This window comes from Chrysemys picta, chromosome 13, assembly GCF_011386835.1.
Source record: "Chrysemys picta bellii isolate R12L10 chromosome 13, ASM1138683v2, whole genome shotgun sequence".
NCBI lineage: Eukaryota > Metazoa > Chordata > Testudines > Emydidae > Chrysemys > Chrysemys picta.
In genome coordinates, this window is record NC_088803.1 from 20,708,201 (window position 1) to 20,723,675 (window position 15,475).

At 44.8% G+C, this 15,475-nt stretch overlaps 1 protein-coding gene across 1 annotated transcript; it reads right to left on the reverse strand.

The window, feature by feature from the left end:
- Positions 1 to 2,705: 2,705 nt before the first annotated feature.
- Positions 2,706 to 6,719, reverse strand: LOC101944152 (olfactory receptor 6B1-like). Its single transcript, XM_005309038.2, has 3 exons — positions 6,681 to 6,719; positions 5,035 to 5,169; positions 2,706 to 3,668 (listed from the first exon to the last, which is right to left on the reverse strand). The coding sequence occupies exons 1-3, from the start codon at positions 6,717 to 6,719 to the stop codon at positions 2,706 to 2,708; spliced, it is 1,137 nt and encodes a 378-aa protein (XP_005309095.2).
- Positions 6,720 to 15,475: the final 8,756 nt, after the last annotated feature.

Genomic DNA, 15,475 nt, shown 5'->3' on the forward strand with positions numbered 1-15,475 from the left:
TAAACAACACAAAATTACTGTGATAAGCCCAGGCGAGGCTTTCTTTGGCGAGGCCACCTTCCTAGACCTTCTTTCTTTGGCAAGGTCATCCTCCTAGATCTCCTTCTGAGATCAGCTCAACATGCACACCAATAGGGAGGATTTAAGGAGGTTAGTCCTTACACGCCCCCCTTCAGCAAAGGGCACCAGCCCGCTTCCGAGAGAACGGGATGGGAAACCCCACTGCCTCCGGTACGGTGGGCAATTTCCAGGGACTCCCCTTCTCTCCAAGTCAGGGGAGGGAGCCCACGGCTCCAAGAGGAAGATTTGGGGTAAGGTCTCGGTCATAGGTCAGCCACACAAAAGGGTTAGGAAAGGTGCGGTCCAAGCACACCCCTCCTCTGGCACAGAGCACCGGCCCACCTTCAAGAGAATGGGATGGGTTACCCTACTGCCTAGGAGTATGTGGGCGGTTTTCCGGGGCCTCCCTGCTCTCTGGGCAAGGAGGAGCTTAATCTAGCACTTTACGGAAAGGCAAGAATAGGGACACCATACGACCCACAGTCTCACAGCACACCTAAATCAGGATATCTGTTACGGCATCTCTCACCACTACCAGCCTATTGCTGGTGGGAGCCCTGCCACCCCCCTCGGCCACTCCGGGATCCTTTTTCCCAACAACACCTGTGGGAACCACTTTTCCTGGGGTCACCCAGCAGCCGGTCAATCGTCCTCCGAGGGGACCAATCCCCGAAGGCCGAGCCACACAAAGCTAATCAACACAAAGCAGAAAATCTTGCGTCCCCGTCAGGACAAAGATCGGGCCCCACAGGACGGTCCAGTCGGACATTCAGCCTCAATAAACATGCAGCAGGGGAGACCATCCCTGGACCGACCCACGAGGCCCACAACTCTGAGGGAACCGGAAGCTTCAATTTACACTCTCTCCCGCTGTCCGTGTACAGCCACTCCTCCAACTAGACAATGAACTATGCCCAGACATAGGGAGAAGGCATTGAAACGCTTATTTGACAGTTCTCTTACCCCTTAGACTCGGACCTTTCCGCCCGAGCCACAAGCAATACTATGTCAGTTTCTCCCATCTAACCCCTAGCTTATGACACAATTATATGACAGCATAGCATAAAGCAAGCAATTGTGCATTAGCCGGCAGCAAGGCAAGCATCAGGCAAATGAGTCTAATCCCAACAATAGTTCAGATCACAATGTACCCCGCCCAGGCCCAGAGCCTACGGGCAACTCCTCACCGAAGCCCAAATAGAGATAACGGTCTCTTACCTGGCGCCTGGGATCGGTGTGGAAGCGGTCCGCAGTCCTCCAGCCTGGTGGGATATTGAGTGATCCCGGACTTGCCCCCAAAATTGTCATGGAAAAGGTCACCCATGCATTGATTTTAGTTCACAGACTCAAGCCTGAGGCCAGTTTATTGCAATACATACCAACGCGTTGGGGTTGCAGTCCGAAAACTACACCACCAAGCACAGCATGCAGGCTGCCTTTTATTCTTACAAACCGCAAGCATAGTACGAATTATACGTCATTTACGTGAAATAAGAGTTGGGGTCTGTCCCTTTTCCGATACCTTCCTTATTAATTTTCCGAGAATTGGGTGCATATTGGGTGGTGGGCTCCTTGGTGGTTTCTGATATGGGCAGTACTTGGCACCAGTTGGGGTGTATTCTCGGCAGGGTGCATATTATTTTTCTGGGGTTTTACCATTTTAGGGCATAGGGTTTTATTACAGGATGCCCAAATAAGATATATGATTGGATAGCATTGCAGTTAGCTGGAATTATAGGAGAGGTTGGCCTTTTGCTAGAAGCAGTTTCTTCATGTAAGCGGTTATTATATTTCAAAAACAAGCGGTTATTATGTTACTGAGGCTTTCCGCACTACTCCTTCTCCCTCCCTCCTCTGGTCATAACCCTTGACCGAATTTGGCAGGAGACTCTGTAGCTTAGTCTTGTTCAGGCCTTAACCTATAAAGGCCCTTGTAAAGGCTGGTACACTGAACCCTTGCTGGAGTCGCATTGGGGCCTTCGATGTCAGCTTGACTGACATAGGGAAGGCCAGCCAGGCCCATTCCCTCACAGGAGCAAGATTACTGTTAAATTTAGCAGTGCTGTAGAAGAACAAAAGAGGGACTATCAAATGATCCATGCTAAGATTTTTATAGGAATTTATCACAGTTAGGTGGCCAAGGTCCATATCAGCCCAAGTTCTTGTTGAGGTCCTGGTTGAAGAAGCAGAGAACTGAGAGATCCAGGCTTTCATCATTGGCAAAGGGAAGGTGGGAGCTGGCCACGTGAGGATAGGTTGGACAGAAAAGGGGGTGGTAATTCTGGCTTTGAAAATAAGGACAAGAAATTTTCGTTGGATATGGTGAAAAAGTAGGAGCAAATGGAAGTACCCTCAATTCATTTTAACTTTAATTTCTTTAATCAGTAGGGGAGATATTCTATCACCCACACCCAGTCCACGCATGATGCCATTTTCTTCAGCGAGTCACGGGACAAAACGAGGATCTACTCAGTCTAAAAGACCCTGCGTCTGACGAAGTGGGTATTCACCCATGAAAGGTTGTGCTCCAATATGTCTGTTAGTCTATAAGGTGCCACAGGACTCTTTGTCACTTTTTACAGATCCAGACTAACACAGCTACCCCTCTGATACTCAGTCTAAAAGAGAGAGCATAGGAATTTCATTCACTTCCTTATCAAAGCAGCCAGTTTGCCTCCAGCTTTCTTCAAAGCCTCTTTGACCTCCTTGTTCCTCAGGCTGTAGATGAGAGGATTGGCCAAAGGTGTCAGGACTGTGTAGAAGACAGAGAACAGTTTGCGCAGGTCTCCTGCAGTGCCGGCTTTTGGTGCCATGTAAATAATAATGAGTGACCCATAGAAAGTAGCAACCACAATGAGGTGAGAGGAGCAGGTAGAAAAGGCCTTTTGCCTCCCAGTAGTGGATGAGATTCTCAAAATGGTGGCGATGATGCAAACATAGGACGTCAGGGTTAACAGGAGGGTAGGAAGTATAATTGCAAATGACAGGATTAGATCCACCAGTGCAATCAGGCTGGTGTCACTGCAGGAGAGTTTGAGCATTGGGGTGAAATCACAAAAGAAATGGTCAATTCTGTTGGGACCACAGAATGTTAACCTGACCATCATAAAAGTTATCACAGTGCTGCAAGAGAAGGCAATTATCCAAGAGCCAGACAATATCTGGATGCAAACCCGCCTGCTCATAAGTGCTGCATAATGCAAGGGATTGCATATTGCCAAGTAGCGGTCATAAGACATGAGTAATAAGAGTAAACACTCGGCAGTCACCATGAAGACAAAGAAGGACAGTTGTGTGATGCAGCCACTAAAGGAAATGGTTCTGTCCCCAGTCAGGAAACTGGCCAGCATCCTGGGCAGGATGGTGGAGGTGTAGCAGGTCTCCAAGCAGGACAAGTTCCCCAGGAAGAAGTACATGGGGGTGTGAAGCTGCCGATCAGTCACAACTAGGGCCACAATGAGAATGTTCCCGGCCATGGTCACAACGTAGATCACTAGGAACAGCAGGAAGAGAGGAGTCTGCAGTCCCTGGAGATCCCCGAATCCCAGTAGGATGAATTCTCTGATGGTCGTTTGATTTCTCCACTCTACATTTTCCATGTGATTTCTCTAGAGGAAAATTTGGGAGAAGAAAAATAAATAAAATAAATAAAATAAATAATAACAGTAAAACACTCCTGCTAGTCATTCAACGATTCTCTGGTCCAGAGACAATATTTTTCTTATTTAGGTCTCCACATTTCACAGTTTCTTTTCTCATCTTCCATTCAACCATGTCAGAGTTGGATGCCCTTTCATTCATTTAGTTATGTTGCTGAAGGTGAATGATGATGGAGTGATAGCAAAGCCATACATGCTGTTGCTTCAGATAATAGTGATTAGCCAGGAAAAAGAATGGGAATATCTATGGAATGGTTTACTCAAGAAAAACAAAACAAAACAGGTATCATTAAGTGTCAGAGAGCTCTGAATTTTCAGTGCCATTGGAATTTGCAGGGGAGTCACGTATTTAAAAATATTATTGACAGAGAAGCAGATGCCTTTTGAAACTGAGTCCGTAATGTCTCACTTTTTTTTTTAACCCTTTTAGAACATGCACATGCAGAGATTTTAAAGGAGATTTCCAGGGGAGGTTACTCTATATCTGTAATTTATACAAATACCACTCATATTTTTCTGTTTTGCAATTTCTGAGAAAAATGATTTTATTTTATCACTGATTTGAGCTGCATGAATTTGAAAAAGTTGCATTAATGATTGCAATTGAAGGTTCATATGAGAGACATATGAATCTTTAGCCCATCTGGCACGTAAATATCTTGTGACGCCGACTACAACAGTGCCATGAGAATGCCTGTTCGTACTTTCAGGTAACATAGTAAACAAGAAATGGGCAGCATTATCTCCTGCAAATGTAAACAAACTTGTTTGTCTGAGTGATTGGCTGAACAAGAAGTAGGGCTGAGTGGACTTGCAGGCTCTAAAATTTTACATTGTTTTATTTTTAATGCAGTTATTTTTTGTACATAATTCTACATTTGTAAATTCAATTTTAATTATAAAGAGATTGCACTACAGTACTTGTATTAGGTGAATTGAAACATACTATCTCTTTTGTGTATCATTTTGGGTTTTTGTATTTTTATAGTGCAAGTACTTGTAATCAAAAATAAATATAAAGTGAGCACTGTACACTTTGTATTCTGTGTTGTAATTTAAATCAATATATTTGAAAATGTAGAAAACATCCACAAATATTTATATAAATGGTATTCCATTATTGTTTAATAGTATGATTAATCGTGCAATTAATCGCAATTAATTGTTTTAATTGTGTGATTACTCGCAATTAATTTTTTTAAATATCTTGACAGCTCTAAATGTTATTTAACCAGTCAAGTAGAACAAAGCAAATGTTTTATACTTATGTTAATAGTATGCTATTTTAAAACACACATATTTAATGACTTCATACTGTGAAAATATCATACTGGAAATTATCTGGAGAAACTTGAATTCTAACATCAGATACATTAGTTCTTGTATATGTTACTAAAATGTATGACTGTAAGCACAAACCAGAATTGTCCACGTTCTCCATCAGATTTTTCTGGAGAACAAGGAGGAAGAGTATTTTTTCCCATTGAGATTTATTGTAGAAAAATGGGAAAGCCTTGAGTGCCAGATAATTTTAGCACCTAAGTAATAGTTTTTTTTAAATTTATTTCCCATAAGAAATGAAAGAAGAAAACCCTATATTGAAAGCAGGAGTTGTACTTTTTACATCTGATTCTTTGTATATATGTAAATCCTTGAATTTAAAAGTTCTTCTCTTCCTTTCAAAGAAAGCCAAAAGCAAAAGCATATATTAAAGCAAGGGAATATACTTTTAACATACGTCTTTCTTCTATACAAGTCAGAGTTAGAGTGCAAATTTGTAAAGCCCAGGACATTAACAATCCAGTAATAGGTAGAATCTGATATCTAGGCTTGACAGAATCTCTCTTTTTTTGTAATGTCAAGGGATTATATCAATGTTTATTTTAAGCATTTGGTAAAATATGTATTGATTTAAATTGTCACAGTTGTGGGACATTATGGGAATATAGACAATTATTTAATGACAGTAGTCACTGAGATTAAAAATATTACAGCTTTATAACCATTAAAACACAAACGATCAACATCACATGTCAGAACATACAGAGTAAATCACCTCAAATCAACCGATCATACCTGGTTTTACTATTTGTCCACTAGTCCTTTTGTAACAAGCTTACTTCAAAAGTCTAAATAGCTGGATTTGGCAGCATTTGTCTTACTTTGCCAATCTGTACATTTTGATTGTTATCAATGGAAATGTTTTTTTTTCAGTGGGTGTGTGCACTGGGAAATTTACATTTGCTGACATTCATCAATAAAAATCTTCCAAGCCGAATGACGAGTTTTATATTGGCAGAGGCAGAGAAGCAGAAGTACGGTGCATGTTCTTAACAATGTCTTCCCTATATTCTCATCATTTAAGGAAAATCTTATTAAATTAGATAGCATATTAAAAATCTTATTAACAAATATGACATGACTTTTTTTCTGTGTGAATTATTATGGTATAGCCCTACTGTAGTAGATAAACCACAAATATTTCTAAGTAAATGACTATCTCAGCCCTAAGTGGCAAACAAGATAAATCCTTTAGGTTGAAACTTCACCCAAAGGGCCAGAGTTCCATACGTATTTATCCACTTAAAGACGCAGCTAGGTAAGTAAGCAGGTTAGGCACCTAACGTCACATTAAAATCAAAGGGATTTTGGTGCCTAATCTGCTCCGGTGCTTTAGAAAATCTCTCTGGATCTGTAAGTGACTAAATAGCTTTGAAAATCTGGCTCCAAGTGAAACATTTTTAGTATTTGTTTTTTGGAGAAAAAGTTAAAAGTTGATTAACATGATTTTTTTTTCTTTTTCCTATAATTTTGTGGGGGGGGGGAGAGGGGAGGAACTCTAGACTTTATTCCATGTTGCTCTTAGTTTCTTTTCATATGATTTGTGCAGAGTCAGTTAAGACACAATCAATGATGGAGAAAATGAACACCCTTTTGGTTAATAGAAAGCATAAAACTTACCTGCAAAGCTGCAGGCCTACTAGACTGATGCTGTGACATCTCCTCTTCACATTGTCGTTTTCTAATTGCCTAAATTTTCTCCCAGAACCTTTCATGTACTTTTCCCCCCCTCAGTAGAGAAAATTAAAACAATATGTAGGATAGCTTTGTTTCATTCTAGAAGGATTTGTAAAGGGAATAATGCATCCTTTGATATTTATATCCTCTGTAAAGGAAGACGTCATCTTCCTTTGATGCACCTACTGTTGGATATTTTAGTTAAGGTGATGGGGGACTTAATTAAGAGAACATTTCATTTGTTGGCAATATTAACTCTCAAGGCAATCAAACTTCTAACCTTAGCTGAATTATTGAGGACTTACATACTAGGCTGAGGGACACTGTAGAAAATCTATCTATCTATCTATCTATCTATCTATCTATCTATCTATCTATCTATCTATCCACACAAACATAAGGATCTTCTATGGTTATCAGCTGATGGAGTTATCCTTTATCTTGAGGTGTAGAGGCTGAAATGTTAGGAAAGTTAATGGAGCACCACTGATGTACATCACTGGAGGATCTGGTCTAGGGTATAAGATCCAAACTGTCCCCCAATACAGAACTTTTCCATTCAATATAGGTTATAGACTCATGGACTCATAGACTTTAACGCCAGAAGGGACCATCATGATCATCTAGTCTCACCTCCTGCACATTGCAGGCCACAGAACCTTACCCACTAACTCCTGAAACAGACCCCTAACCGCTGGCTGAGTTACCGATGTCTGCAAATCATGGTTTAAAGATTTCAGGTTACAGAGAATCCTCCATCTGCTCTAGTTTAACCTGCAAGTGCCCCATGCTGCAGAGGAAGGCGAAAAACCCCTCCTAGGGGTCCTCCTTCAGGACAGCTCATCCTATACCCTAGAATATCTCTTCCCCACACAGCCATTCCAACCTGCTAGGAGACCCTGAAGGAAGCTGTAGTTTTTTTTTGCTAGGGGGAATGCTGAAGAGCAGCAAGAAGGTTTTGCTGCCTGGTGTCCTCCAGCCAGACAGTCAGGGCCAGAGGATGGAGAGGATTAGAGGCAGGAGCAGCAGCAGAGAGAGCTGCTCGACCAAGAGAGCTGGAGCAGGCTGATGTCTGGATAGCAGCTAAGGGGCTTACCCGCTGGTATCTCCACACTGCAGAGCTGTAGCATCCCCAGCAGAGAGGTGGTGGGCGTTCATGTTGAGAAGAGCGATAGGCAGGCCTTTTGCCAGTTTTAAGCCAGACTGTCATGCAAGCAGTGGTGGGGACAATAAAGGGTATGTCCCGTATTTGGGGATGTGTCAGTGGCCACCCTAAAGAGCGGGTTTTTTAAGGACTACATACACTGGGTGTGAGAAACAGATTTATGTTCTGGATTTTTGTTGGGAAGCATTTGAACAATGTTTTGGTAATAAACCACCCCCAAGAAGAGGTAATATTTAAGCAAGAGAGCCTGTTGTGGAGTCAATGGGGACTATAAAGGAGGGAAACTGAGGCAGATGCAGCTGTTCTGCCATGGCCTGCTGCTGGAGGGCATTCCAGGTGCGGCCGCCCTGTGACACACGGGGAAATTTCAAATTTTGCCAATCGAAAAAACCAATTTTCTATCAGGAAAATAATTTAAAAAAATATTGGGTGGGCAGTTCCACTCAAATTGTAATATCTCATTTTTAAAAAAATTGTCCACAATATTTTATTTCAAATAATTTAAAAATAAATAAACAGCATTTCCCTAGCATATTGACTTATGTCAGTCCAGCCCCCTTTGTCACCTATGGGCTGGGTTCTCTGGAGGACTACATCTCCTACATTGCAAAGTGGATCCAGCAGTTTGAATTGCACCGTGCATCAGGGAGTCTCAACTCTCATGCATCATGGGAGATGTAGTCCAGCCAAGTAGAATGGTGCCACCATTCTCCCTTAGGCCAGGTCTACACTACCACTTAGGGCACATCTTCACTACCCGCCGGATCGGTGGGTAGCAATCGATCTGTTGGGGATCGACTTATCGCGTCTTCACTAAAATCGATCCCTGATGGCTCTGCCGTTGACTCCGGAAATCCACCGCGGCAAGAGGCGGAAGCGGAGTCGACGGGGGCACGGCAGCGGTCGACTCGCCGCCATCCTCACAGCCAGGTAAGTCGACCTAAAATACACAACTTCACCTACACTATTCACGTAGCTGAAGTTGCGTATCTTAGGTCGACCCCCACCCCGTAGTGTAGACCTAGCCTTACTTCGGTACAACTTACATTTCTCAGGGGTGTAAGTTACACCAGACTAAGCACCAATGTGGACAGTGCTATGTTGGCGTGAGACCTTCTTGTGGAAGTGGATTTATTATGCCGAGGGGTAACTAATGTGTGTGAGCTACTGTGAAATAAAATACCATGAAGACAAGGCACTGTAGTTTTATTGTGAGGTAAACTAGGCAAGGCAGCACTATATGTAGCGTCAACTTCCAGCCATTGGATTGTGTTATATTTTTCTCTGCTAGATTGAAGAGCCCATTTTCAAATATTGGTTCCTCGTGTAGGTACTTATAGACTGTAATCAAGTCACCCTTAACCTTCTCTTTAGTAAAGAATAAAATTGTCAGACACATAAAAGAACATAAATTGTTGGGCAAAAGTAAAAAAAATGGTTTCTCTAAAGGGAAATCGTGTCTTACTAATCTATTAGAGTTCTTTGAAGGGGTCAACAAACATGTGGACAAGGAGGATCCAGTGGACATAGTGTACTTAGATTTCCAGAAAGCCTTTGACAAGGTCCCTCACCAAAGGCTCATAAGTAAATTAAGTTTTTATGGGATAAAAGGGAAGGTCCTTTCATTGATTGAGAACTGGTTAAAAGACAGGGAACAAAGGGTAGGAATTAATGGTAAATTCTCAGAAAGGAGAGGGGTAACTATTGGTGTTCCCCAAGGGTCAGTCCTTGGACCAATCCTATTCAACTTATTCATAAATGATCTGGAGAAAGGGGTAAAAAGTGAGGTGGCAAAGTTTGCAGATGATACTAAACTGCTCAAGATAGTTAAGACCAAAGCAGACTGTGAAGAACTTCAAAAAGATCTCACAAAACTAAGTGATTGGGCAACAAAATGGCAAATTAAATTTAATGTGGATAAATGTAAAGTAATGCACATTGGAAAAAATAACCCCAACTATACATACAATATGATGGGGGCTAATTTAGCTACAACAAATAAGGAAAAAGATCTTGGAGTCATCGTGGATAGTTCTCTGAAGATGTCCACGCAGTGTGCAGAGGCAGTCAAAAAAGCAAACAGGATGTTAGGAATCATTAAAAAGGGGATAAAGAATAAGACGGAGAATATCTTATTGCCCTTATATAAATCGATGGTACGCCCACATCTCGAATACTGTGTACAGATGTGGTCTCCTCATCTCAAAAAAGATATACTGGCACTAGAAAAGGTTCAGAGAAGGGCAACTAAAATGATTAGGGATTTGGAGAGGGTCCCATATGAGGAGAGATTAAAGAGGCTAGGACTTTTCAGCTTGGAAAAGAGGAGACTAAGGGGGCATATGATAGAGGTATATAAAATTATGAATGATGTAGAGAAAATAGATTAGAAAAAGTTATTTACTTCTTCCCATAATACACGAACTAGGGGTCACCAAATGAAATTAATAGGCAGCAGGTTTAAAACAAGTAAAAGGAAGTTCTTCACACAGCACACAGTCAACTTGTGGAACTCCTTACCTTAGGAGGTTGTGAAGGCTAGGACTATAACAGCGTTTAAAAGAGAACTGGATAAATTCATGGAGGTTAAGTCCACTAATGGCTATTAGCCATGATGGGTAAGGAATGGTGTCCCTAGACTCTGTTTGTCAGGGGGTGGAGATGGATGGCAGGAGAGAGATTACTTGATCATTACCTGTTAGGTTGACTCCCTCTGGGGCACCTGGCATTGGCCACTGTCGATAGACAGGATACTGGGCTAGATGGACCTTTGGTCTGACCCAGTACGGCCGTTCTTATGTTCTTATGTTCTCCTTATTAATCTAAATAGTCTTAAAGCTGAATTCGCTTCGCGTTTACACCAGTGTAATTCATGAGTCAGGCTGCTGAACTCCAAATATGCAAGAAACAGCCCGGTGGATTCAAGCCAGATGACAATCCTTAAAGTATAGGGGCCAGATTCCCAGCTGGTGTCAATCAGCCCTAGCCACATTTGAGTCAACAGGGCCAGATCCCCAGCTGGCGTCAATCTGCCTAGCTCCATTAATGTCAGTGGATCCACTCCAGGCTATATTTGGCCTTCAGTTACCCTGGTGTAAAGCTGGGGTATCTTGATTGTTTGCATTAGAGCTAATCAGGCCAGATTCTCCCATACTTTGCAGATTGTGATGGGACAAAATGGCTGCCAAATGGCACCCAGTGCAAATAACAAGGCCTGATTTGGATGGGAAGGGTAGTTTAGTGGATTGGGCACTGGTTTGGGGTGCAGCGGCTGTCGGTCCAATGTCCAGCCTTGCCCCATGTTCCTTTTGTCTATCTGGACAAATCATTGAAGCTGCTCCATCTCTCAGTTTTCCCCATCTTTATAATGGAGATAACAGAACTTGCCTACCTCCCAGGGGTATGTTAGGATCAGCTCTGTTACAGATTGTGAGGTGCTCAGATGTTACAATGATTGGGACCATCCAAGTACCTGGACAGGTTCTGCTCTTCCTTGCACCAGTTTCGGTGGAGTAACTCCCAACTTGAACCAATGCAGCTGAGCGTCCAGTGTGGCCAGAAGTATTTCAGCCTCACTTTGCTAAGCTATAAGCAGCTGCTCAAGGTGCCACAGAGACCCAGGCACCGAGGAATCTGAAGGCAGGATTCAGGCCCTGACTTCAGTGGAGCGATTTCTGACTCACAAGTGGGAGAACAGGATCAGGTGCAATATCCCTAGAGCATAATCACTGGTGCAAAGCACTAGGAATCTATTGGCATGACTCTGGATTTATGCTACCATCTCAGAGTGCATTGCGGCCTTGAACCCCTCTGCTTATCACACAATAGGTATATTGGTATCTGGGCAATGCAAGCTTCCCTTTACCAGCTGACTTCAGGGCTGGACTGTATTTGTGGAGCCCTGTGTGCTCAGAACAAGGCTGAGACCCGCCAGCTCGGTTCACAGGGGGTCATCAAATTGCTGCCAGCCGGCAGTGACTTTTGCCCCCTCGCAGCGAGGAGGGGGCTGGAATGGAAGCCACGCCCTTCTCTACACTATGATTCCCACCGCTGCATACATGGGCCTCCTTCCACAGCCTCCTGCCTCTTGTGCCTGCCCCTTGGCTCATGCATGCAATGTCAGCGTAAACTGAGGCTGGGTCAGAACAATGGGGCCCCATTCTCCACTCACTCAGACTGTGGAGCTGCATTGTGGAATCACTCGTGATCTACAATCAGCCTCATTGACTTCAGTAGAGTTACTCCTGATTTACACACAGGCTTAGGTCCTGCTTCTCCACTGAGTTTCTCTAGCTTTGCATCAGGGCATTTTACGCTAGCCAGGGATGTGGCCCTGTATAGCCATGCCTAGCAGTGATGGAACCATCGGTAAGCCCACTGCCCTCAAAGTTCTCAGCCCCTTTGGCTGCGAGAGGCCACACAGGGGCCGGTGAGTGTCTGAGGTGCCAGCCAGTTCTGGGATGGGTGTGTACCAAGAAGGACCAAGCCTGCATGCAGGAAACCCGCCCAAATGCCCAGGCTGATGGGCCCCAGGGCCAGTTACATGAGGGTCCATCGCTCACACTTCATGAAAGGAGTAGACCCCAGTGCTTTCTATCCACTGTAAGAGCTTTACTAGCACCAATCACACTCAGACCGCAATCCTGCCATCCAGCTCAGAAAAAGGAAAGGCCTTTGCCTTCAATGGGAGGCCTCAGGCAATTAACTGGGAGTGCCGCTAATGAGGCACCCGGGGGTTAGAGCCACAACTGGGAGTAGGAAGCTTCCCTGATAGAGATTAGCACACTGCCCGCCCTTTTGCAGATCCAAGGTTCTGGTTAACTCCCTCGGGGGTGCTGGGCTAAGCACAGAGGCCTCATTAAAACAGGCTGAAACTCCGGCCCAGTGGGATTAATCAACAAAGCAACTTGGAGCAAACTTCAGAGTCCTGGGGGTGCAGAGCAAAGTGTGTGTGTAAGGAAAATGGCGCATGAGAAAGCCAATGGCAGAGACAGGCCTTGAGACTATGGATCATTAATTCAAAAAGTAAAGCCTGAAGTTGGCTCCTGCTTGGATTTACACTCGGTTTACAATACACCCTGCTTGCCCCACTGATTGAGGGCACGTCTACACTGCAGCTGGGAATTCCATTTCCTAGTGCAGACGTATCCTAAGATCCCTGTAGCTGGGTTGGCAACCCTTCCTGGTAACCGCACCAATTCTGATCCCTGATTTCCAGCACTCAAAGTCATTGTCTAAACTATGAGGGTGTTGCTGGCAGTTCTGCTAGTATAGCTCCACTAGCAACACTTTCTTATCTGGACACAGTTGTATCACTATACACATGCCTCTGTGAGAATAGCTTCTGCTGCATTTCCTGACCAGCACAAGCTGTACTAGTCCAAGCACAGTTACAACCATGGGACTGCACCTAGAGTAGATTTCTTGGTGAAATCAATTGGAGTTAGGTGCCTGAATACATGTGGGTTTTCATTGGCACAGACATGTCGGTAAAAATCACACCCCTGATTCACACAGTTGTGCTGGTGAAATGTTAATGTGTCCACCAGGCCTAACTCTTAGTCATTCCATTGACTGAGATCAGCTGAGCATCAGAGACCCTGCAGTGATTTGGGAACCACTCGGCCCTATTTACTCCTAATGTACACCAGAAGCCAGCCCCCCAGCTGGTGTGAGTTGAGTCACCGCTTTCGTGTTCAGTGAAGATGACCAGCTGGGGGGCTGGCCATGGGAATATAGGAGATGCCACTCGGGAAATGTTTTGGACTCCGTCAAACCTGAGATCTCTCAAAATCATAGGGGCTGATTCTCATTCTGCTCACCTGGTGTAAATGAGGACTCATTAATATAGTTGAGCTCACTGCTCACCCACTGATCCCACACACAAGAGGTGTAATTTTCTGAACCAAGCATGGCATATCAGTGATCGGTACTAAACCTACCAATGGGGAATTAGTGGGTGTGAAAAATCAATACAGTGGATAACCCATGATGATGTCTTGGGGTGGGGGTGGGGGGTGGTTACTGGGGCTGTTCCAGTGATTCACATCCAACCTCACTTCTCCCAGCCCGAATCCTGTGCCATTAAACAGTATAGCTGCCCTTTCCCCGCCCCCACTCTCTGATAATCCTATTGCCCATTGTACAGTATAGACGCCCCTTCCCCACCCCCACCCTCTGCTGCCCCTACTGCCCATTATACAGTATAGCCGCCCTATCCACAACCCCTCCCTCTGCTGCACCAAGTGCCCATTATACAATATTGCCTCCCATTTCCTGCATCCACCCTCCGATGCTCCTAATGCCCATTGTACAGTATAGCCACCCCTTCCCCATCCCCACCCTCTACTGCCCCTAATGCCCATTATACAGTATAGCCGCCCCTTCCTCACCTCCACCCATTACTCCCCCGGTGCCCATTATACTATATAGCCACCCCTTCCCCACCCCTCATCCTTTGCTGCCCCTAGTGCCCGTTATACAGTATAGCCACCCTATCCAGAACCCCTCCTTCTGCTGCACCTAGTGCCCATCATGCAATATAGCCACCCCTTTCCCGCCCCCATCCTCTGCTGTCCCCAGTTCCCATTAAACAGTATAGCTGCCCCTCACCCATTCCCACCCTCTGCTGCCCCTGGTGCCCGTTATGCAGTATAGTCGCCACCTCACCACTCCTCATCCTCTGCTGCCCCTAGTGCCCATTTTACAGTATAGCTGCCCCTTCCCCACCCCCATCCTCTGCTGCCCCTAGTGCCCATTATACAGTATAGCCGCCCCTTCCCCACCCCCACCTTCTGCTGCCCCTAGTGCCCATTATACAGTATAGCCGCCCCTTCCCACCCCCACCCTCTGCTGCCCCTAGCGCCCATTATACAGTATAGCCGCCCCTTCCCCACCCCCACCCTCTGCTTCCCCTAGTGCCCATTGTACAGTATAACTGCTCCTTCCCATCCCTCTCCCTCTGCTGCCCACTGTGGCTCTAGTTGCTTGTTCATAATTGGAAGTTTATGAGTCTGCTGCAGCCTTTCTGGAGGAACACCTGCTTCTGTAGCTTAGGCTTTTAGGTCCAGGGTTGAGTGGTACCCACAGCCTGGCTTGGGATGCTGTGGGACATGCAACTTCCCCATCTCCTTCTCTCACGCACTCTCTCCTGGTCCCGTTGGTTCTCCTGGCGATATACAAGGGTGACTGACAGGAGAAACAGATTCTGTGACAATAAAACAATCTGGGAAACCCTCTTCACTGAAATGCTGCTGTTGGTTGCAGCCCTATGGAAGAGAAGCAAGGGCAATGCACCCAGAGGTATGTGGGGTGTAGGATGCTCTGGCACAATCCTGCCCCAAGGGAAATACCGCTGTGAAGCCAGCATGCTCATCCTTTGCATGCACTAAAGGAAGGAGCGGGCACTTTCCCATATGTAAGATACATTCTGTCTGAACTGAGTTATGCTGCAGTCTCTAGAGGGGTCAAGCATGAGTTATACTCCACTTAATTGTAGCCCTTCCCCTGCAAACCCCTGATACTGGGAGGGATGCTGGCTGCTGTTAATAGACCCACAACATTCAAAGTGGCT

What these genes read in the sequence shown, in the direction of transcription:
- LOC101944152 (XM_005309038.2), bottom strand. Translation starts at nt 6,719, where the DNA reads ATGTCACAGCATCAGTCTAGTAGGCCTGCAGCTTTGCAG. An exon ending in GTAGGCCTGCAGCTTTGCAG is followed by an intron (nt 5,170 to 6,680) that starts GTAAGTTTTATG and finishes CTTGTTCTCCAG; the next exon opens with AAAAATCTGATGGAGAACGT. An exon ending in TCCAGTATGATATTTTCACA is followed by an intron (nt 3,669 to 5,034) that starts GTATGAAGTCAT and finishes ATTTTCCTCTAG; the next exon opens with AGAAATCACATGGAAAATGT.